Genomic DNA, 27,331 nt, shown 5'->3' with positions numbered 1-27,331 from the left:
CAAATTACAGCCAACCGCCAGACTTGCTGTTGGGATGTCTGTCAGCCCATCAGTCCACTTTGCTTCTCGCTCCATCGCCATGCATTCTCTCACATCTCCAGTCACAAAAGTAATTTTTGTGACACTCTTTCTGTTCGCCATCCTGCTGATCCTGCCCGATAGTTGGGATACTTATGTTAATTTCAGGGTGCACCGCAACCCTTTTTACACCCGCCCATATCCTAACCGCCATTTTGAAAAAGCCTGCCTTCGATGAGAAAATAGAGAATTTCCTGTTCCTTTCAGTACTTGCATACGTCTGTAATTTTTATCGCTGTAATCTTGGGCTCTGTAATCTCTTCCAGCAACACAACCCTCCCAAGGTATCTCCTTTAACTCTGGCTTCTTAAGCAGCCTTGATTTTAGTCGCTACATCATTGGTGGCTCGATCTTCAGTTGCCCAAGCCCTAATCTCTGGAATTCCCTCCTTAAAGCTTTCTGCTTCCCTACCTCGCTGGCCTCCTTTAAGACACGACTTAAAACATACTTTTCTACAAGCCATCTCCTTACGTGGCTTAGTGTTATATTTTGTTCTACAATGTTCCTGATAAATGCTGTGGAACATTTTATTACGTTAAAGGTATTATATAAGTTGTTGTTGTAATATCTTACCGCTTAAGTCACTTGCACTGTTAGAGTCTGATTCACTTTCTTCTGAATGCTTGTGCTTTTTCTTCTTTGATTTCTTCTTTTTATTCTTCTTCCTTTTTTTCTTTTTCTTCTTTTTGCCCTCTAGATATATGTATAAAACATTGGAAATCATGGGACAATACACTATTCATTCTTTATTTACTTCATAGAATCCCTACAGTGCAGGAAGCCATTTGGCCCATCGAGTCTGCACCGGCCCCTGCTCCGATAGAGCACCAGAGCTAGGCCCAAAGCCCCGCCCTATCCTTGTAACCCCACCTAACCATTGGACACGAAGGGGCAATTTAGGGTGGGCAATTCCCTAATGTGCACATCTTTGGACTGTGGGAGGAAACCGGAGCACCCGGAGGAAACCCACGCAGACACAGGGAGAATGTGCAAACTCCACACAGACAGTCATCCGAGGTCAGAATCGAACCCGGGTCCCTGGAGCTGCGAGGCAGCAATGCTAACCACTGTGCCACCGTGCTACCCGCTTGTGCTTACTTATCCCACTTAGCACTTGTTGGTAACACTGATTGGTAACTTGGCATTGCATTGGCATCCCTAAGAAGCTAAGCCAAACAGACTAAGAAAGTCCGAGGTTTGAAATCTAGTCTGTTGTTGGTTGATTTCAGTCACAGTAGTGGGAATCTCAGTTTGGGCAACGAAAATTCAGCAAGTTTCTTCCCCCCAATTGCTTGATATCAGAGGAGGACAAGATTATGTTTAGTTAGGCTGTATGCCCAAGTGATTAAGCAGCTGACGTACACAGTCAAGACTAACACTCAAATAATGATCACTTGGGCGTGGTACTAAATGTACTGAAGGGTGCCTTGTGACTGAAGAACCACCCAGCAGGGAGTCACCATTTTGTTTTGGTGGGGTGGGGGGGGAAATTGATAGAAAGAGAAACAAGATATGGCAGAAACAATTTGTACTGACCTTTAGAAAACAGTGAGAGAAACCATCTTTGGTGATTAAGATTTAAATTCCAAACCACAACTACAAATCCAAAAAATTTAAATTTGTGGTTCGCTTTATTAAAATCAAGTTTGGAAAGGTCTCATTTAAAATACATACTTAAGAATATACATATTTATTGAACATTTTATAAACAAACACGAATCATATTATGGACAATCAACCAGCAAAGATATAAAGGTGCAATGTCAAAAAGTTATACATACATTTTTCATCAAAACTGCAAAATTAAACTTAACCTCACGATAAACTAAACCCCCTGACAGCTGGTGGTGTCGAAATCTTTAAAAAAGGAGATAAATGGTTGCTATCTCGGGTAGAACTTCCCCACCGACTCCCTGATAACGCAGAAATGACATCTATTCACCCAACTAGGCAAATGCACTGGGTGGGGCGAGAGACCTCCAGCTAAGCAATATACACCTTCTGGCCTCCAAAGAGGCAAAGGCAAGAACATCCGCCCCTACCCTAGAGTGAAATGCCGGTGAGACGCCAAATATGGCTATTAATGGACATTGATCTAGAACCACCTGAAGAATCTCCGATGCAGTATTAAAATAGGAGACCCAAAAGCTAGCAAGCTTGTGAAAAGACCAAAACATAGGAGTGTGATTAGTTGGCACAAGCAAGCAATGAATGCACTTGTCTTGCACACTTGGGGAAAACCCCACTCACCCTCGCCCTGGTCAAATGTGTTGTGTAATGCTTCAAACTGAATTAAACTCAGTCGGGCGCAGGACAAAGTGGAGTTCACCCTGTAGAGGGTGTCCCTCCAAGCCTCATCAGTAAGCACAGGATCCAGTTCCTTCTCCCACCTCTCCCTAACTTCATCCTAAGGGGCGGGATCTGATGAAAGGATAAAGGCATACAGATCTGAAGGAGACCACAATTCAGGTTGTGCCAGGGACAAAACCTTCCTCAGCAAGCTTTTCAGGAGCGGAGTGGAGACGAGCGATTAGACAGACAGCATCTTGGGAAGGTAAGCAGTGAATCTGACGTTTTGACTGGGGAGAACCTGAAGAGTGACGTCACAGGAGGATTGTGATTAAATTGGCCAAGAGAGGACCTGCTGGTAAGTAGTGGTGACTGGTTAGTAGTTTTTCTTTTCATTTGTCTATTTTTCTTTCTTTTGTTTTTTGACATTCTAGTTGTACAAGTTAATCTAAGTTTAAGACATGGCAGGAGATCCCAGACTCGTGTCATGCTTGTGTGCGATATGGGAGCTCAGGGACACGTTCACTGACCCTGGCTCCTTCACTTGCGAGAAGTGTGTCCAGCTGCAGTTCCTGTTGGACCGCTTGACGGTTCTGGACTCTCTTTGGAGCATCCGCGATGCGGAGGACGTCATGGATAGCACGTTCGCTGAGTTGGTCACACAGCAGGTGAAAATTACTGAGGGAGATAGAAAATGGATGACCAAAAGACAGAGCAAGAGTAGGAAGGCAGTGCAGGTGCCCCTGCGGTCATCTCCCTGCAAAACAGATATACCGCTTTGGATACTGTTGAAGGAGATGGCTCACCAGGGGAAGGCAGCAGCAGCCAGGTTCATGGCACTGTGGCTGGCTCTGCTGCGCAGGAGGGCAGGAAGAAGAATGGCAGGGCTATAGTGACAGGGGACTCAATCGTAAGGGGAATAGACAGGCGGTTCTGCGGACGCAATCGAGACTCCAGAATGGTATGTTGCCACCCTGGTGCAAGGGTTAAGGATGTCTTGGAGCGGTTGCAGGGCATTCTGGGGGAGGGGGGTGGTGGGGGGCGGTGAGAACAACCAGCTGACGTGATGCACATAGTCACCAACGTTATAGGTAAAACACGGGATGAGGTCCTACAAGCTGAATTCAGGGAGATAGGAATTAATCTAAAATGTAGGATCTCAAAGGTAGTAATCTCAGGATTGCTACCAGTGCCACGAGCTAGTCGAAGTAGGAATGTCAGGATAGATAGGATGAATGCGTGGCTCGAGAGATGGTGCAAGAGGGAGGGATTCAAATTCCTGGGGCATTGGAACCGGTTCTGGGGGAGGTGGAACCAGTACAAGCCGGACAGTCTGCAATTCGGCAGGACTGGAACCAATGTCCTAGGGGGGCTTTTTGCTAGTGCTGTTGGGGAGGGTTTAAACTAATGTGGCAGGGGAATGGGAACCGATGCAGGAAGTCGGAGGGAAATAAAATGGGGACAGAAACAAAAGGCAAGGGGGAAAGTGTAAGGCAAAGAAGACATAGTCAAAAATCAAAAAGGGCCACAGTACAGGGTACAGTGACTGAGGAGAGCTCAGTGAATAGGCTCAGTAATACTAAAAGCAATAAAATGGGAAGTAAAAACATAAATGGAAAGCTAAGCAGCAGGTTATTACATGAAGATATGGGTTCAACGATAAGGAAAATTAAGAGAAAAGTTAAAAGGAAAAACTTAGGAGAGGTTACTGATAGAGATGTTAAGATTTAAAACGGAGGTATAAAAGCCAACATAAGGGTACTTTACCTGACTGCTCGTAGCATTCGGAATAAGGTAAATGAGTTGATGGCACAAATCATCGTGAATGACTATGATTTAGTGGCCATTACTGAAACATGGTTAAAGGGTGGTCACAACTGGGAATTAAATATCCATAGGTATCAAGCTATTCGGAAGGACAGAGTGGATGGTAAGGGAGGTGGTGTAGCTCTGTTTTTTTAAGGATGGCACCCGGGCAGTAGTGAGGGATGACATCAGTGTTATGGAGGATAAGGTTGAATCCAATCAGGAATAGTAAGGCGAAAAAGTCACTGATAGAAGTAGCCTATAGGCCACCAAATAGTAACATCATGGTGGGGCGGCCAATAAACAAAGAAATGTAGAAATGGTACAGTAGTTATCATGGGGGATTTTAATCTAGATGTCGATTGTTTTAACCAGGTCAGTCAAGGCAGCCTTGAGGAGGAGTTTATAGAATATATCCGCGATAATTTCCTAGAACAATATGTAATGGAACCTACGAGGGAACAAGCGATCCTAGATCAAGTCCTGTGTAATGAGACAGGATTGATTAATGATCCCATAGTTAGGGATCCTCTCTGAAGGAGCGATCACAATATGGTGGAATTTGAGAACAGATGGAGGGTGAGAAGGTAAAATCAAACACTAGTGTTTTGTTCTTAAATAACGGAGATTACAATGGGATGATAGAAGAGCTGGCTCAGGAAAGACTGGGAGCATAGACTTTATGGTTAAACTTGAGGAACAGTGGAGAACCTTCCAAGCGATTTTTCACAGTGCTGAGCAAAGGTTTATACCAACAAAAAGGAAGGACAGTAGACAGAGGGAAAATCGATCGTGGATATCCAAGGAAATAAGGGAGAGTGTCAAATTGAAGGAAAAAGCATACAAAGTGGCAAAGATTAGTGGGAGATTAGAGGATTGGGAATTTTTTAGGGGAAACAGAAAGCTACTAAAAAAGCTATAAAGGGTAAAATAGATTATGAGAGTAAACTTGCTCAGAATATAAAAACAGCTAGCAAAAGTTCCTACAAATACATAAAACAAAAAAGAGAGGCTAAGGTAAATATTGGTCCTTTAGAGGATGAGAAGGGAGATTTAATAATGGGAGATGAGGAAATGGCTGAGGAACTGAACAGGTTTTTTGGGTCGGGCTTCACAGTGGGAGACACAAATAACATGCCAGTGATTGATGGAAATGAGCTATGACAGGTGAGGACCTTGAGACGATTGTTATCACGAAGGAGGTAGTGATGGGCAAGCTAATGGGGCTAAAGGTAGACAAGTCTCCTGGCCCTGATGGAATGCATCCCAGAGTGCTAAAAGAGATGGCATGGGAAATTGCAAATGCACTCGTGATAATTTACCAAAATTCACTAGACTCTGGGGTGGCCCCGGCAGATTGGAAATTAGCAAACATGACACCACTGTATAAAAACAGAGGTAGGCAGAAAGCGGGTAATTATACGCCAGTTAGCTTAACTTCGGTAGTAGGGAAGATGCCAAACTCTATCATCAAGGAAGAAATAGCAAGGCATCTGAATGGAAATTGTCCCATTGGACAGACACAGCATGGGTTCATAAAGGGCAGGTCATGTCTAACTAATTAAGTGGAATTTTGAGAGGACATTACCAGTGCGGGAGACAACAGGGAGTCAATGGATGTGGTATATCTGGATTTTCAGAAAGCTTTTGACAAGGTGCCACACAAAAGGTTGCTGCATAAGATAAAGATGCATGGCATTAAGGGGAAAGTAGTAGCATGGATAGAGGATTGGCTAATTAATAGAATGCAAAGAATGGGGATTAATGAGCATTTCTCTGGTTGGCAATCAGTAGCTAGTGGTGTCCTTCAGGGATCAGTGTTGGGCCCACAATTGTTCACAATTTACATAGATGATTTGGAGTTGGGGACTAAGTGCAATGTGTCCAAGTTTGCAGATGACACTAAGATGAGTGGTAAAGCAAAAAAAAGTGCAGAGGATACTTGAAGTCTGCAGAGGGATTTGGATAGTTTAAGTGAATGGGCTAGGGTCTGGCAGATGGAATACAATGTTGACAAATGTTGAGGTTATCCATTTTGGCAGGAATAACAGCAAAAGGGATTATTTAAATGATAAAATATTAAAACTGTTGTGCAAAGGGACCTGGGTGTCCTAGTGCAGGAGTCGCAAAAAGTTGGCTTAGGAGGTGCAACAGGTGATTAAGGAAGCAAATGGAGTTTTGTCCATCATTGCTAGAGGGATGGAGTTTAAGACTAGGGAGGTTATGCTGCAACTGTATAAGGTGTTAGTGAGGCCACACCTGGAGTATTGTGTACAGTTTTGGTCTCCTTACCTGAGAAAGGGGGTGCAGAGGAGATTCACCAGGTTAATCCCAGAGTTGAGGGGGTTGGATTACAAGGAGAGGTTGAATGGACTGGGACTGTGCTCTTTGAAATTTAGAAGAATGCGGAGGGATCTTATAGAAACATATAAAATTATGTCCAGGCCGAAGGCAAAAAAAGTGATTTTTACAAATAGGGACTTGGGGACTTGAGAATACAGGGAGAAAAACATGAAATTCTACCGAAACCGTTTCCAAATCCTGAGGGAGGAAATCACCACAGGGTTTGAGGAAGATTTTGCAGGAGACAAAGGCAGTAGTGCGTGGAGAGACGAGGCGGTGCATTAGCGAGCCTCCATTTTGCCCCAAACCGAGTCAGGGTTTCTGTGCCGCTGCAGGATTTTTTGAGTTTTGGCAGCCCAATAATAAGACAAAAAATTCAGAAGGTCTAAGCCTCCAGATCCTCTGTCTCTCTGGAGCAGAGTGCTGCGGACTCTGGGACACTTACCCGCCCAAATAAAGGCAAGAATCAATTTGTGGACCTTAATAAAAAAAAGGATTTGGGCAAATACATAGGGATACATTGAAACAAAAATAGAAATCTGGGGAGCACAGCACGGTAGCACAGTGGTTAGCACTGTTGCTTCACTACACCAGGGACCCAGGTTTGATTCCCGGCTTGGGTCACTGTCTGTGCGGAGTCTGTACGTTCTCCCTGTGTCTGCGTGGTTTTCCTCCGGGTGCTCCAGTTTCCTCCCACAAAGTCACAAGGTGAATTGGACATTCTGAATTCTCCCTCAGTGTACACAAACAGGCTCCGGAGGGTGATGACTAGGGAATTTTCACAGTAACTTAATTGCAGTGTTAATACAAGTTTACTTGCGACACTGATAAAGATTATTATTATTTTGATCATTTGCATCCGACCTGCCAGGGACAGAGAGAGGCTACTCCACCTCTGCAGATTTGCCCTGATATTACTGAAGAGGCTTGAGTAATTTATTTTGTGAAGTGAAACCCAATTATGGGTCACATGGACTCCCAAGTAATGGATACTGGGGTCAGGGAGCTGAAAAGGCAACAAACTAAATTGAGGTTCTCTAGCGGCTGGATTAATCAGATGCCCTCAGCGCTATTGTGAGAGGCTCAATAACCAGGGTGAAGAGCAGCGGGGAGAGGGGACAGCCCTGTCTACTGCCTTTACCCAAGGGAAGCTAATTTGAAAATAGAGTGTTTGTGCAAATACAGGAAGTGGGGACATTATACAACAGGCAAATTCAGGAGGGAAATTTAGGGCCGAATCCAAATCTCCTGAGAATCTACAGTAGATAAAACCATTCCACCCAAAGACACTATAACCTCAGCATTCTGGTGCTGTGCATGGGGCGAGAATAACACTCAAGTAAACAGCGAGGTAATGGCACTCTAAAGGCCCCCGCACCAGGAACCCGGGTTCGATTCCTGGCTTAGGCCACTGTCTGTGTGGAGTCTGTACGTTCTCCCCGTGTCTGCGTGGGTTTCCTCCGGGTTCTCTGGTTTCCTCCCACAAAGTCCCGAAAGATGTGCCTGTTAGGTGAATTGGACGTTCTGAATTCTCTCTCAGTGCACCCGAACAAGCGCTGGAGGGTGGTGACTAGGGGATTTTCACAGTATTTCATTGCAGTGTTAAGACACTCAAAAGGCCTAGCAACAGTTCAATGGGGAATTGTGACTGGTGAGAGTCAAAACATCAGCAGGAATCATAATTCTACAAATAACCAATAATATTGGTCGACAATTTTTTCTATCTTTTTTGTAATAAATTTTGAGTACCCAATTATTATTTTTTCAATTGGGGGGCAATTTAGCGTGGCCAATCAACCTAATCTGCACATCTTTGGGTTGGGGGGGTGAAACCCACAGAGACATGGGGAGAATGTGAAAACTCCATTTGGACAGTGACCCGGGGCCTGGATCGAATAATATTTTAAATTAATTAAGTTTGTGCATAGTTCATTTTAATCAATTCGGATACATCAAGATATTTTCTGCATTTCAAGAGCTTCCAGAACACTAGTGTACAACAGGCTACATCATAAAAAGTAGGTTCCCAATTCTCCATTCAATAGATTTGGATTTTTGACCGATGTCCCCTTGAGCTATTGCTAAACAAGCATGAATATGCAAACATACAAGCTCATTTCAGGTATGATTTCAAATCCCTTCATGGCCCCATCTGTCCCTATCTTTGTAATCTGGGGGCAGCACGGTGGCACAGTGGGTTAGCCCTGCTGCCTCCAGGCGCCAGGGTCCCAGGTTCGACTCCGGCTCTGGGTCACTGTCCGTGTGGAGTTTGCACATTCTCTCCGTGTCTGCGTGGGTTTCGCCCCCACAACCCAAAGATGCGCAGGCTAGGTAGATTGGCCTCGCTAAAATTGCCCCTTAATTGGAAAAAATTAATTGGGTACTCTAAATTTTTTTAAAAAATCTTTGTAATCTGCTCCAACCCCACAACCCTCCTATAACTCTAGCTCTTTAGGTGTTCCCAATTATAATTTATCCACCATGGGTGGCTGTGCCTTCAATTGCCTCACTTTCCTCATTCCTTAAAATGTGACTCGGTGTCATACTTTGTTTCATAATACTCTTGCATTGTGTCTAGGGATGGTTCTTTACATTAAAAGTGTTACATAAATATAAGTAACTGTTGTAGTTTAGCTCAGTGGGCTAGACAGCTGGTTTGTGATGCAGAACAAGGCCAGCAGCGCGGATTAAATTCTCGCACCAGCTTACCGGAACAGGAGCCGGAATGTGGCGACTAGGGGCTTTTCACAGAAACTAGCTGGTTTAGCTCAGTGGGCTAGACAACTGGTTTGTGATGCAGAACAAGGCCAGCAGCGCAGGTTCAATTCCCGTACCAGCTTACCCGAACAGGCGCTGGAATGTGGCGACTAGGGGCTTTTCACAGTAACTTCATACTTGTGACAATAAACGGTTATTATTAATGGTAGCATGAACCGAGCAGTAGACAATAATTCAACTGGGGAATGGTGACTGGTGAGAGTCAAAACATCAGCAGGAATCAGAATTCTACAAATAACTATTAATATTAAAACAGATCACTTGCTCATTTAAAAATGCTTCCGGTGTTTAGAGTTGAAAAGGTCTCTCACATCAAATTACATTGGATCAGTATGCAAAGCACAACAATTGTCTTTTGATAAAAGATAAATTGATGCAATTGTTAAACATGAAAGGAAGCTGGGATTTATCATTAAAAACCAAGATTTTGATTTGAGCTATTTGGAAATTACGTTTTGTTTCGCTGAGATTTTGATTTGAGCTTTTTGGAAATTACCGTTTGCTTCGCTGCAACCTGCCAGCTGAGCAGTTTGTGGACTGTTCAATCAGTTTCCAATGCAAAATGTGCATGTCTCAATCACCTGCCAATTTCCAATCTTCATCATGAGAGCCCACTATGGATTTCCTTAAAATGCAGTTATTTATAAAAAAAGTTACCTTCTGCACTGGAATCGGAACTGCTGCTCTTGGCTTGCTCACCCTCAACTGGAGTATGCTCATCGGAACTAACAAACAAGAAATCAAAATTATACCTTATTAAAGGAGATATCTAATTTTTCATATCTGTTGACACCTAGTCATAAGTGTTAGCAAAACACAGGTAGTTTTAAGGGGGTTTAATTTAATGTTTCTGGGCCTGGAAGAGTAAAACCTATCGTTAGATTCACACTGACAAAGGCGTTTGTAAGTATGTGTGGGGGTTGGTTAAGTCCCAACTGTGTTTCTATTGTGCTTAGAGAGGGCTATGGCTTGAAGAATAAAAGGCATAAGCCTGTGGGTGTTGCTTAGCAACTGGGGTCTTATAAAGGTAGAGAAACTTTTAAGTTTTAGTTTAGCTAATTTGATTGCAGTTCAACTATTAACTGGTAGAATCAGTTGGTTTTAGAAGGTTAAATAGGGAACATCTCTCTCAACCTTGCTAGAAGAAAGCCATACTATGGAATAATGGTTAAGAAAATAGGTGCTGGAAATCTAAGTCCAGCTAGTTAATGAAAGTAGAGAAACGAATAGACGTGTCCAAGAAGTCTTGAGTTAAGTGAACAGAAACGGTTCAGAAAAATTCAAGGAAGAGTAAACAAAGTGTTCCGAGTTAAGAGACAATTGCAGTAACCATATTTAAAGTAGAATTGCAGCCTTCAAAAGGTAAATCAAATGCCTGATGTCATTTTAATACAGTATGGGAATTAAGAATTAAATCAATTGTGAGCAGCTTGCACGGCAGTTAAGACAAAGAAATCCGAAAGAGGTTGGTGTAAAATTCTGAACTGGATTCAATGTTAAAAGTGGAAAGGCTTTATTTAAAGTGTCATTTGAAAAACCTCGCCTGGATTTCAGAATACAAACCGCTAAGGGAAAGCATACTTATGAGAGAAGATTTTAAGTGTTTTTGGGAGTGGAGTTTGGGAACTCTCACATGACAATCAACTGGGGGGAGGGGGGAGCTTGGAGGAGACATTCACAAATATTCACTTGGGGTTCAGAGTGGAGGGTGTATTTGCCCACAGTCATCCTGTGTGCTTAAATGGTTAAGAAAACAGCTGCCGGAAATCTAAAGTCCAGCTAGTTAAGCAAACTAGAGAAACTAAAGACGTACTTTAAGATGTACTTTATAATTCATGTTAATTCTAAAACTGGTGTGAAATTGTTAATATGAGGGGAGAGTAAAGGCGTACTGTATTTGGGCAGCACGGTAGCACAAGTGGATAGCACTGTGGCTTCACAGCGCCAGGGTTCCAGGTTCAATTCCCCGCTGGGTCACTGTCTGTGCGGAATTTGCACCTTCTCCCCATGTCTGCGTGGGTTTCCTCCAGGTGCTCCGGTTTCCTCCCACAGTCCAAAGATGTGCAGGTTAGGTGGATTGGCCATGATAAATTGCCCTCAGTGACCAAAAAGGTTAGGAGGGGTTATTGGGTTACGGGGATAGGGTGGAAGTGGGGGCTTAAGCAGGTCTGTGCAGACTCGATGGGCCGAATGGGCTCCTTCTGCACTGTATGTTCTAATTATCATAATCCAATTTTTTCATGTTTAATAAATGGGTTTTTTCTTGTTATTAAAACGAATTAGCGGCCCTGTGACTCTGTTGCTCCACGTTTTATAAAATAAAGTTATGGTCTTTTGAGCCAGGGGTCCATTCTGGGATTTTCCCGTCCAGTTATAACATCAATTGGGATTGTAACATAAATTAATTGGAATTTTTCAAGTAGTTTACCTCTTAAAAAATGTAAATGCAGCAATAATATGCATGTGGCATGCAACTACAACCATAGAGATGTTGCAGTGCAGAAAAAGGCCATTCAGCGCCTCGTGTCTGCACTGGCCAAATTAGAGAATAAAGAAAATAGCCACTCATTTTAATCCCATTTTCCAGCACCTGGTCTGTAGCTTGCTGATTACAGCAACTCAGATGCAGATCCTGGTATCTTTTATATGAAATGAGGGTTTAAGCCTCAACCACCAATTAAGGTAGTGGACTGCAGAAGTCCATAACCCTCTGGATGAAAAGGTTTTTCCTCAAGTCCCCTCTAATCCTTCTAACAATCACCTCAAGTCCCAGGCAACTGACCACTCACCTAGGGGAAACAAATATGTCCTGTTTACCCTGTCTAGGCCCCTCATAATTTTGTACACCTCAAATAGGTCACCCCATAGCCTCCTCTGTTCCAAGGAAAACAACTCCAGCCTATCCTCTCTTCATAGCTGCAATTTTCCAAGCTCTGGCAACATCCTGGTAAATATCCTTTGCACTCATAGAATTTACAGTGCAGAAGGAGGCCATTCGGCCCATCAAGTCTGCGCCGACTCTTGGAAAGAGCACCCTACCTAAGGTCAATACCTCCACCCTATTCCCATAACCCAGTAACCCCACCCAACACTAAGGGCAATTTTGGACACTAAGGGCAACTTATCATGGCCAATCCACCTAACCTGCACATCTTTGGACTGTGGGAGGAAACCGGAGCACCCGGAGGAAACCCACGCACACACGGGAAGGATGTGCAGACTCCGCACAAACAGTGACCCAAGCCGGAATCGAGCCTGGGACCCTGGAGCTGTGAAGCAATTGTGCTATCCACAATGCTACTGTGCACTCTTTCCATAGCAATTATGTCCTTCCTGTAATGTGGTGACCAGAACTGTGCACAAAATTCTAGCTGTGGCCTAACCAACACTTAATACTGTTCCATCATTACATCCTGCGTTTGTATTCAATACTTTGTCTAAGAAAGGAAAGCAGGGGGCGGCATGGTGGTGCAGTGGTTAGCACTGCTGCCTCACAACCATGAGAACCCGGGTTCGATCCTGGGTCTCACCCCCACAACCCAAAGATGAGCAGGGTAGGTTGATTGGCCACTCTAAATTGCCCCTTAATTGGAAAAAAAATGAATTGGGTATTCTAAATTTATTTTTAAAAAAGGAAAGCTTTCCCGATCATCTTGTCCACATGTTCTGCCAGCTTCAAAGACCTGTGGACATGCACTCCAATGTCTCTCACTTCCTCAACCTCTTTCAACATCTTCCTGTTTATTTAATATTCCCTTGCTTTGTTTGCCCTCCCCAAATGCACCACTCACACTTTTCCAGACTGAATTACATTTGGCACTTCGCTGCCCACTCAAATCATTGCTATTATTCTGGAGTTGACAGCTATCCTCCTCACTATCAACTGCATGGCCATTTTTTGTGTCATCTGCAAACTTCTCGAACATACCACTTGCACTTTGTCTAAATCATTAATATATGCAACAAACAGCAATTGCCCCAGCACTGAGCCCTGTGGAACACCACTGGAAACTGTTTTCCATGAGCAAAAACATCCATCGACCATTAAGCTTTGTTTCTGGTCACTGAGCCAATTTTGGACCCAACCAGCCACCTTCTCCTGTATCCCATGAGGTCTCACTTTTCTGACCAGTCTGTATTATGGGATCTTGTCAATTGCTTCACTGAAATCCACATAGATAATATATGCACTTTCCTCATCAATCATCCTCGTTACTTCCTAAAAATCAAACTATTAAAGAGCATTCTGGCAATATTTTTTCAAGCAGTTTTCTTGGAATTATTTTATTACTTTTGAACCAATAGCTGATTTGAGACTTCAGGTCCAAGTTTCAATAAAACGTTCTCCCCGTGGGTCTCACCCAAAAGATGTGCAAGGTAGGTGGATTGGCCCCTTAATTGGAAAAAAAATAATTGGGTACTCAATTTTTTTTTTTTTTTTTAAAGTTTCAATTAAACTCAAATAGCTAAAAATAATGAATCAACTTCAACATAGATACTACAAACGGAGAATTATAAAAATCAATTAGTCAGCCTAAAAAAAGAACAACTGCAATTGAATCCAGTGATAGTGGAAAGGGCACTTACTCTGGTTCTGGGACCTTTGGAGACAACCCCCACACCTCAGGTGCTCCAAGTTCTCCAATTCGCTCTCTTTCCTTTAGGCGCCTGCAAGAAACACGCACAAAACAGTCACTATTAGTTAACTGACTGAATTTATCATTTCCACATTTCTTGGAAACAATTAATTCAACTGAAGGCTTTAATTCACTTTTTTCTTCTGTTCTATATTGAAGGTATCGGGGCGGGATGCTCCGCCCGCCACGCCACATTTCTGCCGCAACATGCCGGCGGGATGCTCCCTTACGTCGGCCAGTCAATGGGGTTTCCCATTGTGGGGCAGCCCCACGCCGTCAGGAAACCTCCGGGCGCCGGAAAAACGGAGTATCCTACTGGCGGAGAATCCCGCCCCAAGTATCTCAATATCTCATCTGTGGTCATTAGTCATGTGGTGGAATGTCAATAAGCTATTCTACTTTGGGAGCACCACAATGAAGCCAGGACATGCCGAAAGAGGCGGTAGTTCAGACATTTAAAAGTTTAAAATTGATAATGAGGTATTGGGTCTGTTGTCTGTACTTAAAAGCTGACAAGATGAGATGCATCCAAGGATACTGAAAGAAGTGAGAGTGGAAATTAAGGACCATCATTTTCCAATCTTCCTTCGACTCGGGGGCAGGGCCAGATTGCAAATGTTACAGCCTCATTCAAAAAAGGTTCAAAGATACTGGGGTTACTGGGTTATGGGGTTACTGGGATAGGGTGGCGGTGTTGACCTTGGGTAGGGTGCTCTTTCCAAGAGCCGGTGCAGACTCGATGGGCCGAATGGCCTCCTTCTGCACTGTAAATTCTATGATCTATAAGCCAAAGACCATGGGCAAGTGTTTATCCTCGGTTGTGGGGAAGCTTCTAGAAACAATAATTTGGGACAAAATTAATAGTCACTTGGGAAAGTGCAGGTTTATTAAAGGAAAACCAGCATGGACTTGTTAAGGGCAAATCACGTTTAACTGACTTGTTTGACTTTTTTGATGAAGTAACAGATTGTTGATGTGATGTACATGGAATTCCAAAAGGCATTTGATAAGGTGCTGCACAAGACTTGCAAACAAAGTTTTGAGTTCATGGAACAAAAAGGACTATAGCAACATGGATATAAAACTGGCTGAGTAATAAGAGCAGCAGACAGCAGTTGCTTTTCAAACTGGAAGGTTTATAAGTGAAGGTCCCCAGGAATCAGTGTTAGAACCCTTGCTCTTACTGATACCGTATACTTCACCCGCTGCCTATGTTTATACATTTTCATTATGTATGTATTTATCATGTTTTAATGTATGGAGCTATCTGCCTGGACTGTACACAGACACTTTTCACTGTACCTCGGTACACGTAAGAATAAATCTAAATATACATTAATGACCTTGATCTTGGTGTACAAGCTACAATATTAAAATTTGCGGGTGATACAAAACTTGGTACTTTTGTGTACCATGAGAATAGTGCAGAACTTCAAAAAGACAGACATATTGATGGAATGACAAATGACATATAAAATTCAGTGCAAAAAAGTGTGAAGTGATTCATTTTGGTAGGAAGAGCAAAGCGAGACAATGACCCAAATCTTCTGAGGAGTGGTGATCACCATCGGAGAATCCCTCCGTTCCTACGTATTGGCACCATGACTCCAGGAAGGTCAATTGGATTATCTGAAAAAGGCAGGGGAGTGGCACTAGATGAAATGCTCCTTTAGGGGGCCAGCACAGACATGATAGGCCAAATGGCTATTGTATGATTCTAAGCCTAATTTTGTCCTCACTCAATGTTCACACATTGGATTATGATTAGATTTAGGAATGCTGGATAATTTTCCCCAAACCCAAGCCTAGGCAGACAAAGCAGATCAGACGGCTCAGTCACCCGTTGCTTTCCTACAGCTACACAGTTCACGCTAGTACTGCAAAACATTTTTCTCCACAAGGTGAATCTGGAAGCTTCTCAATCATTACGGGTTCAAAGGAGTTGGGAAGAGCATTTTCCACAGTCCAATGGTGCAAAAAGGAACTTGTCTCATATGACTTGCCTTTGTGCCAGTGTATCGGGTAATCAAAGAGATAAGTAATGAAACATATTTAACAGTACATGTTGATAAGTATATTGTATCAGATGTACCCCTCCACATCTCTAATAATCTGTTTTGTGCATTTTAAGCTGTTTCATTTTAACCAGTCATGTCTAGCACACTGTTCAAAGTGTGTAATGAGAAGGACTGCGAGGCTCAGAGGACACCTGCTCCAATGTTTGTAATAGAGAGTTTACAATGAAGCAGGACTGCAAGATAGGACAGAATGCTGATCATACAAAAAACAGAAGCAGCATGCTCGAGAACTAAAAGCAACACAAATCACTAGAACTGTCTATAATTGGAAGAACAGGTTAATCATTAATCAGCAGACATTACCTGTTCAGCAAAATAAATTAAACTAATAGAATGTAAAAGATACTATCTTTTTTGCCGTTGGGGTTCACCGTAAAATGTAAAATTCCATTTTAATTCACATAATGTTGGAATTGCATGAGATTAGCTCCTGAAGTCAACTACTTACTCATGGCTTGTGCTACAAAAGATGTTTTAAAAAGCCCTCCACAGATAGAAGTCTTATACTGATATATGAGTTAGTGCTTATGCCAGTAAACAAACAGGCTTAATCTGCAGTTCTGGAGTCAAAGATCTACAAGAAAATTACACTGTTGCTTTGGAGTTAGAGATTTAAATCCCACATACAAGTACAATCAGAACTCCTGGAAACTTAATAGTGTGGGCAATGGGTTACCCTGAAGTTGAAGATAAACTAACAAAGAAATAGGACAATGTATCAAGATGCGCTTCAGGCGAGGCTGCCCAAGAAACAAAATAACCAAATGCAATTGAAGTAGGTTTAGACTAGAGTCTTATGAGCATATGAAATAGGAGTAAAGTAGGCTGTTCGGCCCCTTGACCCTGCTCCTCCATTTGATAAGATCATGGAAGATCTGTTTGTGTTTCAAATTCCACATTCCCATTTATCCCAATAACCTCCTTTGATTCCTTTGCCTAACAAGAATCTATCTACCACTGCCTTAAAAATATTCAATGACCCACCTCCACTGCCTTCTGAGGCAGAGAGTTCCAAAGTCGCATAATCCTCGCAGTAAAAATATTCTCCTCATCTCTATCCTAAAAGGGTGGCCCCTAATATTAAAACAGTGTCCCCTAGTTCTGGACTCCCTCACAAGAGGAAACATCCTTTCCAGGTCCACCTTGTCGAGACTGTTCAGAATGTTCTATACTTCAATCATGTTACCCCTCACTCTTCTAAATTCCAGTGGAAACAAACCCAGTCTGTCCAACCATTCCTCACAAATCAACCCGCTCATTCTAGGTATCAATCTAGCAAACCTTGTCTACATTTTGCAGCTAGACAATGCAACAGAAACCCGCTGCAAACAATAAGACAGATTTGCAGATGTGTGGCACATACACAACCTAGAGGGGAGTCAAAAACACAAGAATCTGCAGAAAAGGGAATTCAATCAAAGATTATTTTTGTACTGCAAGGAGTGGAAACTGACTGAAGTGGACTAGCTTTGTGTTGTCTTGCAATAAAAGGTCTATGTTCTTAATTTAGGATTCTCAGTGGCAGCTATAGGTAACAGCAGAACCGTTAGTTTGCTTCACTTATTAATAAAGTGGGGCTGGATTCTCCATGCCAAAATTGCGCTCGGTGCGGGGGCAGAAAATGAGCGTCAGAACCGCGATCGGGTCTCCGGAGAATCGCCACCAATCGGGCATGCACGGTCGACACGACGCCGGTCGGGGGCCACTGAAAGAGGCCCCAGCAGCGATTCTCCAGGACGGCCAGGCTATAGATCGGGGGCCAACGAATCTGCGGGCACGCGCGATCTGGGGTGGGGGTTGGGACTATCTTCTTGCTGTTGCTCTGCGTTGTGGGTCGGCCATATCGCGCGGGGCGGCCGACATAGGCTGCCACCGTGCACATACGCGGACCCCCAACCGGACGTGCAAGGCCCCCTATCGACAGTCGGAGCTGCGAGGAGCACTCCGGTGCCATGCTAGCCCCCTGCAAATCGCAAAATCACCCTGGACTTACTCCAGTGATTCGGGCACGTTGTTATGTGGGCGTGGGGACATAGCCCCAATATTGGAGAATCCCGCCCCTGGTTTCTAATTCAAGAAATTTGTTTTATCTAAAAGGTTCAATTTATCTAAACTTTGTAGTGAAGTGTGTGTGTCAGGGTGCACCATTAAAATGTGAATGGGAAAAGTGTGGAGACAATGTTCCCTCTACAATGTGTGGATGTGCAGCAACCCAGAGGGTACCATTCAGGTCATTTACAAGTTGCCAAGTTTAAGATACCACATGTGCACAGCCATGCAATAAGATTTAAACATGCTGCACAAATCAACAGGCCATACACAACAAAAAAAAGAGAGATTTAATGGGTCCCTTGGAACATATTACAATTACACAAAATCAGCTCTCTGCATTTTCAAACATAGAATAGAGACCATTCAGCCTATCCAGTTGTATCAGTTCTTTCAAAGAGCAATCTAGTTAGTCCCACTCCCCCACTCTTTTCCCATATCTCTGCACATTTTTTTGCTTCAGGTGCTTTTCTGATTTTCTTTTGAAGGTCATTGTTGAATCTGTAGCCACAACTATCTATCATGCAGTAAAGTTTAAGTACTAATCGTTTGTGAAATGCTAACCGTATGTTGCCCTTGTTCTTTTGCAAATTATTTTATACCCGTGTCCTCTAGTGATTGAACTTTGTGCCCAAGTAACAGTTTGTCTTGATTTACTCTATCTAAACCTTTCATTATAGATTTTAAATATCTCTATAAAATCTCCTCTTAGCTTTTGTTGCTCCACGGAGAGCAAACCCAGCTTCTCCCATTTAGCCACAATTTGGATGCCGTCAGTGCACCAAAAGTGGCTGCTCAGTTAGTAGCACTCTCGCCTGCAAGACACAAGGTTCCATTTTCAAGTACCACTCCAGTGCTTGAGCACAAAACTCCCGGCTGACACTCCACTGAGGGAGTACTGCACTGTCAGAGGTGCCATCTCACAGATCAGATGTTAAACATTTGATGTGCATGTTGGGTGAATGTAAAATATCCCATAGCACTATTTCGAAATGTTGGGGAGTTATCACCAGTGCCTTGGTTAATAATTATCTGGTGATTGTCACATTGCTGTTTTGGAGAGTTTGCTGTACCTAAATTGGCAGCCACATTTCCTTCATTACAATGGTGGCTACACTTGAAAACAAAAATGACTTAATTGGCTGAAGTGCTTTTAGACATCTGGTGGTCATGAAAAACTCTACGTAAAAGCAAATCTTTTAAAAGAATCTGGGAACCATCTCGCAAGTCTCTTCTGTACCCACTTGGAAGTCTTCATCTCCTTCCTAAAGTGCAGTGCCCAGAAGTGGATAGAATACCCCAGCTGTGGCTAAACTGCTGTTTTATATCAAGTTAGAACAACTTCCTGGTCTTTGTATTCTATGCCTCTATTTAAAAAACCCAGGTTCCCATGTTTTATTAATTGCCTTAACCTGTTCTGCAACTTTCAAATATTTGTGCACAAGTACCCACCTTTAAAATTGGAGCTTACATTGTCTCTCTACATTCTTCCTACCAACATCTTGTTTCATTATACTCATAGCAACAAAAAAAAAAAAAAAAAAAAAAATCGGAGAACAGGCTTAGAAATGGTAATCCAGCATTGAAGAAGGGGGAGGGGGGGGGGCACAAAAAAAGGGGAGCCAGAAGGGGGAAAAGAAAAGAGAACAAAAACTGAGGGGAAAGCACAAGGGAAGACAATGACGGCAACAACCGCAGCATGGCGAGAGAAAGTAATGAAGAACAGGAAGGAGAAACGAGCAATGGCCGAGGCAGGTGCCCCCTCCACCCTAGTTTGATGTTCTGTAAAAAGAAAATAGAAGGGGGAGGAAAGACCCCCTTTCCTGTTACATATTTCCTAGATCCTTTGTGTTTATGTGTATGCCTGTATTTATATCAGGTAAAAAATTCAATTTAAAACATTTTAAAAAAAAGAAAGGGTGATCTATCAATAGTTATAGAAAAAAATAACTTGCTTGAGCAAGAGGATGGCTTTTATTAGTTCGAAAGTTTCTAAACAATTCTCGAGGAGGTCTGGTGGCATTATGGGTAGCACCCCTGCCTCTGAGCCAGAGGTTCTGGGCTCAAGTTTCAGCTCAAGACTCATTCGAGAAAGAAGGTGTGTTCAAACTGTGACCAAACAAATCCTTCCAACACACACCAATGGCAGGCGGTAAGAGTGGGAGAGATTCCTGGTCAGCCATAAGAACATCGAGATCTCTGGCAGCACTTAGCTCCAGAGTTTCCACAGCAGCTCAGGCTTCCTGAATGAACTGCAACACTCTACCAAACAATTCTAACTTGTTAGGACCAAACCTGGCAATAAAAGCATTGTGTCTCTGTCGAAGTAGGTCTTCTTGTTCTTTTCCATAATGTTCCATGTGCAGCTTATTGTAGTGCCCGTGGTGCGAACGTGAATTTTGATCTCTGGATCTTGACCTAGAACGGCTGTGGTGTACACCATTTTGATACTTGTGTGTGCTGGATCGCTCTCTCGATTTAGATCTGGATCTTCTTAGCTTTTTATCGATTGATGGAGATTTGTGGTGTCCCGAGTGATGTTTGTTACATTTTGCTGAAGGACTCTGAGTTCGGCTATCATTGCTGCTGCTACATCGTTTTCTCTTAGGGCTGACTGATGAGTCTGGACTGCCACTCCTTGATCGACGAACTGGGGGCATTGCTTATCATCAGGTTCAAAGAGTGTTGCTCATTTATTTTCCAATATCACTATAAAATAAAACAATATAATAGTGTATAAACAACTTGAACTATTCTATTACCATTGAACCACCTAATTTAACATGTCATTTTTTTCTGATTTAAGTACTTGGGCAATGAAAATTTTACAAACATCAAGACAAAAATACATTGTAAATTTATTTTGCTTGTAGTGTATTTACTTCCATAACTTGGGGAAACCCTAATAGACTATTGAATGCAGCCATCCAGATTCATTTAAAAGTCAGGCATAACAATCTAAAGTGACGATGTTGCTGGTAACTCAATAATTTTCATTTACAGAGCTCCTGCAAACACCAATTTTGAGTAGTCGATGAGGAATGACTTGCATAGCTGGCATCTGTTGAAAGAATTTACTCACCAAGTACTTTTTACAGTAAAATATCTCTTGTTGCCAGTCTTGCTGAAATTATGTTTGATTTTCTCAATATCCCTGGCGAATACACTAATTAGAATGACTACACTTAAGGGCCCTCCTGGGCTGCAGTCTCCCCCCCCCCCCACACAAATGCATCTACTCCAAACTTTATGCTTAACTGATTTCATAATGTAGTCTTCTTAATTAAGATTCACAAATTTTAAATCTCTATCTGAACAATTACAATGATGTTCACTTCTTACTTTCCCAGTGTCCACATAACTTTCCAGTTGTTAAAAGTTATTTCAACACCTCTAATTTGCTTTCTTAAAAGTCATAATTCTTCTCCCCCCACCCCTCCCACGAGAGCACTGACTCCATACCATGGCACAGTTCCACAAGTACTGGTTCCTCTCCTGATTCACACACGAGTGAACATGAACAGTATAGCGGAAGGCTGACTCAACTGAGAGAAAAACAGAACGTGCTGCAAGAACTCGGCAGTGGACAGGAGAAACCGATAACGTTTCCGAGTCCAAGGTGACTTCTTCTTCGGGCCCTTCCTCTGGCAGGAGAACCCCAATCCAGGGGACATGGGGGGGGGGGGGGGGGGGGTTAGAAATTAAAACTGGAAACACTCAGCAGGAACAGTCTGCACAGTGAGAGAGGAGAGTCATTTTCAGGCTGGGTTCTGACCATAGTACACTGACCCGAAACGTTGGCTGCTGTTTCTCACCCCACAGATGCTGCTGAGTTTTTTTTTTCCCCCCAGAACTTTCTGCGTTTGATATCAGCTCTCCGGCCTCCGCAGTATTTCGCTCCGACTTTACTGTCTGTCCTCAGCTGGCGTGGGCTTTGGCAGCTCGGAGTGAGTAACGATCATTCCGATTTTTCGGTAAACGTCGTTCAAAACTTGACCACAACAACTGGAGGTTGGCACGGGAAGCAGTTGGAAGGTCACGGGTCAGCGGCACGGTACCCGGATGCCGGCCCGTTGGCCCCGCCCCATCGCGCGGCGTCGCTGCGCCATTCGCGCGACGGTCGAACGCATGCGCGGCAAGGCGCTTGGTAACCGCGGCGGCCTGAGCGCGCCGATGGCGGTTGTGTGGGACAGGGCAGAGCAGAGCGGACCCACAGCAATGTGTCTAACCAGCGTTCGGTGGGGTTCCGGGGATAGGTTCGTTGGGGTGCTCGTTCTAGAGGGCTGGCGCAGACTCGATGGGCTGAATGGCTTCCTTCTGCACCCTCTGTGGGCTGGGACAGAGGCAAGGTGGCCATCTTGCCCCCTCACAGGTTCAGAATTATTTCCTCCCCTCTAATAATAATAATCTTTATTGTCACAAGTCGGCTTACATTAACACTGCAATGAAGTTACTGTGAAAATCCCCTTGTCATCACACTCCGGCGCCTGTTCGGGTACATTGAGGGAGAATTCAGAATGGCCAGTTTACCTAACAGCCCGTCTTTCGGGACTTGTGGGAGGAAACCGGAGCACCCGGAGAAAACGCACGCAGACACGGGGAGAACACACTGACAGTGACCCAAGCCGGGAATGGAAACGGACCCTGGCGCTGTGATGCAACAGTGCTAACCACTTTTTCCTTTACCGGCATCTCGACATCTGTTCACCCAATAATGTGTATTTGGGATCTATCATCAGATGTCCATAGATTGACCCCAGGGTTACATTATTACATTACAAGTTGTATAATCCTGCCTTGTATTCATTCCCTTGAGCGTTGAGGTTCGAGGGGTGATCAATTTATGATCCAGAAAATGATCTAATTGAATGGCAGGGTGGGTAGCTGAATGGCCTACTCCTCGTGTTCCTGTATAGTTGAGATATTTAAAATGATAAAGAGATTCAATACTGTGGATATCGAGTTCAGAAACAGACTATTTGGTTCAACCTAGCTGTGCTGGTGTTTATGTGCTACTCAATGCTCCCGCCATTTACTGATTTCATAGAATCATAGAATTTGCAGTGCAGACGGAGACCATTTGGCCCATCGAGTCTGCACCGGCTCTTGGAAAGAGCACCCTACTTAACCCTACATCTCCCCTCTATCCCTGTAACCCTGCAACCCCATCTAACCTAAGGGCAATTTAGCATGGCCAATCCACCTAACCTGCACATCGTTGGACTGGGAGGAAACCAGAGGAAACCCACGCACACACAGGGAGAACGCGCAGACTCTGCACAGACAGTGCGGTTTAGCACGGTTTAGCAGGGGCTGGTTTAGCAAAGGGCTAAATAGCTGGCTTTTAAAGCAGACCATGGCAGGCCAGCAGCATGGGTTCAATTACCTTACCAGTCTCCCCGAACAGGCGCCGGAATGTGGCGACTAGGGGCTTTTCACAGTAACTTCATTTGAAGCCTACTTGTGACCGATTTTCATTTCAGTGACCCAAGCGGGAATCAAACCTGGGACCCTGACGCTGTGAAGCCATAGTGCTAACCACTATGCTACCATGTTGCCCAATTAAATCTACCATCGTAATTATGTATCCCTTTCTCCCTCATGTTTGCCCACTTTTCCCTTAAATGTATCTTTACTGTATGTTTCAACCACCCTGCGGTGGAGACCTCCACATTCTCATCACACTTTGAGTGAAGAAGTTTCTTCTGAATTCCCTATTGGATTTCTTGGTAACTCACTTACATTGAAAGCTTGTAGCTTCCAATATACAGCAGCTTATAAATAGCTGATGCCCCAGCACTGACCATTGCGGCACTCCACTAGTTACAGCCAGACAACTTGAAAATGACCTGTTCATCCTTACTCTCTGCTTCCTGTCAATTAACCCAGTGTTTTCAAACTTGTTTTCCCGGGACCCACTTTTGCCAACCGGCCGACCTTTGCGACCCACCATTTCCACTTACCTTTAATGCAACAGGTGAGCCTGCTTGGTCCTCATGGTCTCACTTGCTTTGTCATTCAATGTAACATTTCTGCTAAGGACTTCAGTTGACAATTTAAGTTCTCGCTGCATTCTTTCAAAAAAATCAAGAGGTTTGTCCTCAAATGCCTTTGAAATTTTGAGGGTTTTAAACTTTAATTTGCCAGTACTTCCCTGCATATAACACACCTGGGCTTTGCATCTTGATTTGCATTGGTACAATTAATAAGGCCACACCTTAAGAAATCATATTTTTACTACTTTGTTCCTCCTTTCAGTTTCTTCTTAATGGGTTGTTCACCAGAGACCCTGGGGTTCACACCAGCACTGCTTTGTTCTGATTCTGGCGTGGATCATCTGAGCAGCTCTCTCCAGATTTAGTTTTGAGATCCTGGCCTGTCTGTGTCTCTGGCCCTCTTTTCCTTATTATGAAACAATCCATTTTCAATTCTTCAATCCTGTTGCTTATTTGCTGGCAGCTCAAAATGGAGGAATCTCTCTCGTGCCCAGAGCATGTGAGGTCAGTGCATGGGGCGAGTGGCTTGCTCTCTGCTGCCGCTTCTGGCGGCAAGATGGCATTTTAAAAAAATCTGCTCCTGTGTCAGTGTGCTGCGTCAGGAGGAGGCGGTCTGCCCTGCTGGGCTCCAGGTCTCCGCACTGTTGAGGGAGCACACATGCGTGGGACATCTGGCATTCTGAAAGATGGTCGCAGATGGAATTTTTAGAAGCCGGCCGTGGCCATTGGACACTTCTTGCGATCGGGAATCTGTGTCTCTCCCCGCCCACAACCCACCCACGGGTCGCAACCACGAGTTTGAAAATGACTGCGTTAACCAACCCTCTATTCATGCTAACACATTATCCCCAATTCCATGTGTCCTTGTCTTGTGTAGTAACCATTTGTCTGGCACCTTATAAAATGTTTCAGATAATTATGAGGGCTGGCTACAGAAGTATAGTGAAGAAAGTGCTGACACATTACAGATGGGAGACACATTCTCGAGAGATACCAGTTGGACCAGGATAAATGTAGTTGGACAGTGAGATACATGATTTTGTGAAGCACAGATGAGAAATAATAATAATAAGGGCCTAGTTGCAGCTCAGGTTTCATCCTTTAACGAAACATGAAGTCAGGGATTTGTCCGGGGAGAGCACCTGGTGAAGGGCGTGCTGCTTGAACATCAAACATGAGAGATCAACCTCCGGTTCCACCCAACGAGCTACTCTATAATAAATTACTATGGATGATGGGGCATGTGTGTTTACTATAATTGACACATAAATATTTTCAGGTAAGACCGAGGCTAAGCTTTGTATTTTTTAAAAAGTATTGAAATTGCTGAAGAGGTAACGACCATTGCTATATCCAGTACCAATTTTAATTTCCAGAACTTCTGCTTTTCAGTTTGGGCAATGTCCAACTCCCAGTACCAATTTTAATTTCCAGAACTTCTGCTTTTCAGTTTGGGCAATGTCCAACTCAAGTGTCAAAAGGGATTGTTAATATTGTTAATTCAGAGGTGGGAATGCTACAACTGAGCCAAAGCTAAAATTAATCAGAAAACTATGGGACAAATGTGTACAACTTCCTGATCTGCACTCCTGGTGTATGCCAGGAGCACATTCATCCGTTTTGTTTATTTTAAAAAAGCATAAATTTTCATAAGCAAACAGAAAATTACTTTGGAAAATACTGAATGTTCCTAGTTTATGCAATGTTTCAAATGTCGATATGAAAAATTGAATAAAGATCAAAAATGGTTCAGGAGGAATTTTTTTATTTAATCCATATCTTTGAAAATGATTGTTTTTCAGTTATCCATTCTCTATAAATAACCCCTGCTTTCTTCTCTAACCATCAACTCAAGGCCTTTGTAACGTCTGTTGCTGTTTCCACTCTGTCTCTTGGAACAGCTGTTATTCTTCGAAATGTCTCAGATTATTTTTTTCTTGTGACTGCTTCGTAATCGAAAAGTAGTTATAATGTATCTATATAAATTGTTCACTTTCCCATAGTGAAATCCTTGAGAATTCAATCACTAACTTTTGTCAGAGAAAGTTAGGATAGGGGAATAGAGAGAAACTTCTTAATCCCTATAGGAAAAGGGAAATCCTTCTATCCTTCATTCGACTGCATTCTGGAAAATTCTTCAAGTTTAGAATGCATAGCTGATCTTCTCCTTGCTCTGCCTCCTGTTGTGAAGCACAATTATCCATTTGAACCGCACATTTTTGGAGAGACCCAAACCACCAAGTGAAATCTTCAATGAAGGCATTAAAATACATCTCACATCAGCTGAGATGGATGGGACATGTTATCAGAATGCCCAACCCAAAGCTGTCTAAACAGGTGTTCGACTAGGAGCCACGCCAGGAAGCATGCTGACACGGGAGACAAAGGAAATGACTCAAAGCCTCCATGAAGATCTGCTCTATTAACATCAACACACGGGAAGCAGATGCCCCATCACAGCCAAATAGGCAATCCATTATTGAAAATGGTGTCAAGACCTTCCAATCAACAAGAGTAGTCACTGGTAGAGAACAGGGTGAGAGGCAGAAAGAGGGCGGCTGCTCAGGCCAATAGTCCGCCATCACCTCTACTGTACAACAACCAATGTCCTCACTGTGGGAGAGCCTGTAACAATAAGAGAGGGTTCGTAGTTGATCTGTTAACATCTCACTCAGACCATAAGACGTAGGAGCAGATGTAGGCCATTTGGCCCATTGAGTCTGCTCCGCCATTCAATGAGATCATGACCGATCTGTTATGATCATCCTCAACTTCACTTTCTCGCCTTATCCTCATAATCCTTGATTCTCTTACTGATTAAAAATCTGTCTATCTCAGCCTTGAACGTACCAAACAATCCAGTCTCCACAGCCCTCTGCGATAAAGAATTCCACAGATTCACTACCCTCTGATATTATACTCTCTGGTCCTAGACTCTCCCACAAGTGGAAACAACCTCTCAGGATCTACCTTGTCAAGCCCTCTGAGAATCTTATGTGTCTCAACAAGGTTGCCACTCATTCTTCTAAACTCCAGTGAGTATAGGCCCAACCTACTTAACCTGTCCTCACATGAAAATCCCTCGATACCTGGTATCAATCATCTCTGGACTGCCTTCAATACCAGTACATCCTTCCTTAGACAAGGGGGCCAAAATTCTCACAGTATTCTGGTAAGGTCTAAGTAGTGCCTTATACTGTTTTAGCAAGACTTCCCTCTTTTTATAGTACATTCACTTACCTCGACCAAGTTATTAATATCTATTGTAAATAATTGC

The 27,331-nt window shown here is 43.4% G+C and overlaps 1 protein-coding gene across 3 annotated transcripts in view; it reads right to left on the bottom strand.

Moving 5' to 3' along the window:
* nkap (NFKB activating protein) overlaps positions 1-22,106 on the bottom strand; it is a 41,080-nt gene extending 18,974 nt beyond the window's left edge. Inside the window, exons 1-5 of one of the 3 annotated variants that reach the window (XM_072505834.1) lie at positions 21,848-22,106; positions 20,354-20,767; positions 13,882-13,962; positions 9,952-10,019; positions 652-771 (exon numbers count right to left, since the gene is read on the bottom strand). In XM_072505834.1, the coding sequence (XP_072361935.1) occupies positions 652-771; positions 9,952-10,019; positions 13,882-13,962; positions 20,354-20,718 (634 nt within the window). In that variant the 5' untranslated portion in view covers positions 20,719-20,767; positions 21,848-22,106. Of the gene's footprint in view, positions 1-651; positions 772-9,951; positions 10,020-13,881; positions 13,963-20,353; positions 20,768-21,520; positions 21,816-21,847 lie in introns of those variants that run through there. The other 2 variants (XM_072505833.1, XM_072505835.1) reach the window with 2 other exon arrangements.
* Between the last annotated feature and the right edge of the window lie 5,225 nt (positions 22,107-27,331).

This window comes from Scyliorhinus torazame, chromosome 5 (genome assembly GCF_047496885.1).
Source record: "Scyliorhinus torazame isolate Kashiwa2021f chromosome 5, sScyTor2.1, whole genome shotgun sequence".
NCBI classification, from domain to species: domain Eukaryota; kingdom Metazoa; phylum Chordata; class Chondrichthyes; order Carcharhiniformes; family Scyliorhinidae; genus Scyliorhinus; species Scyliorhinus torazame.
This window is presented reverse-complemented; position numbering and strand designations above follow the sequence as displayed.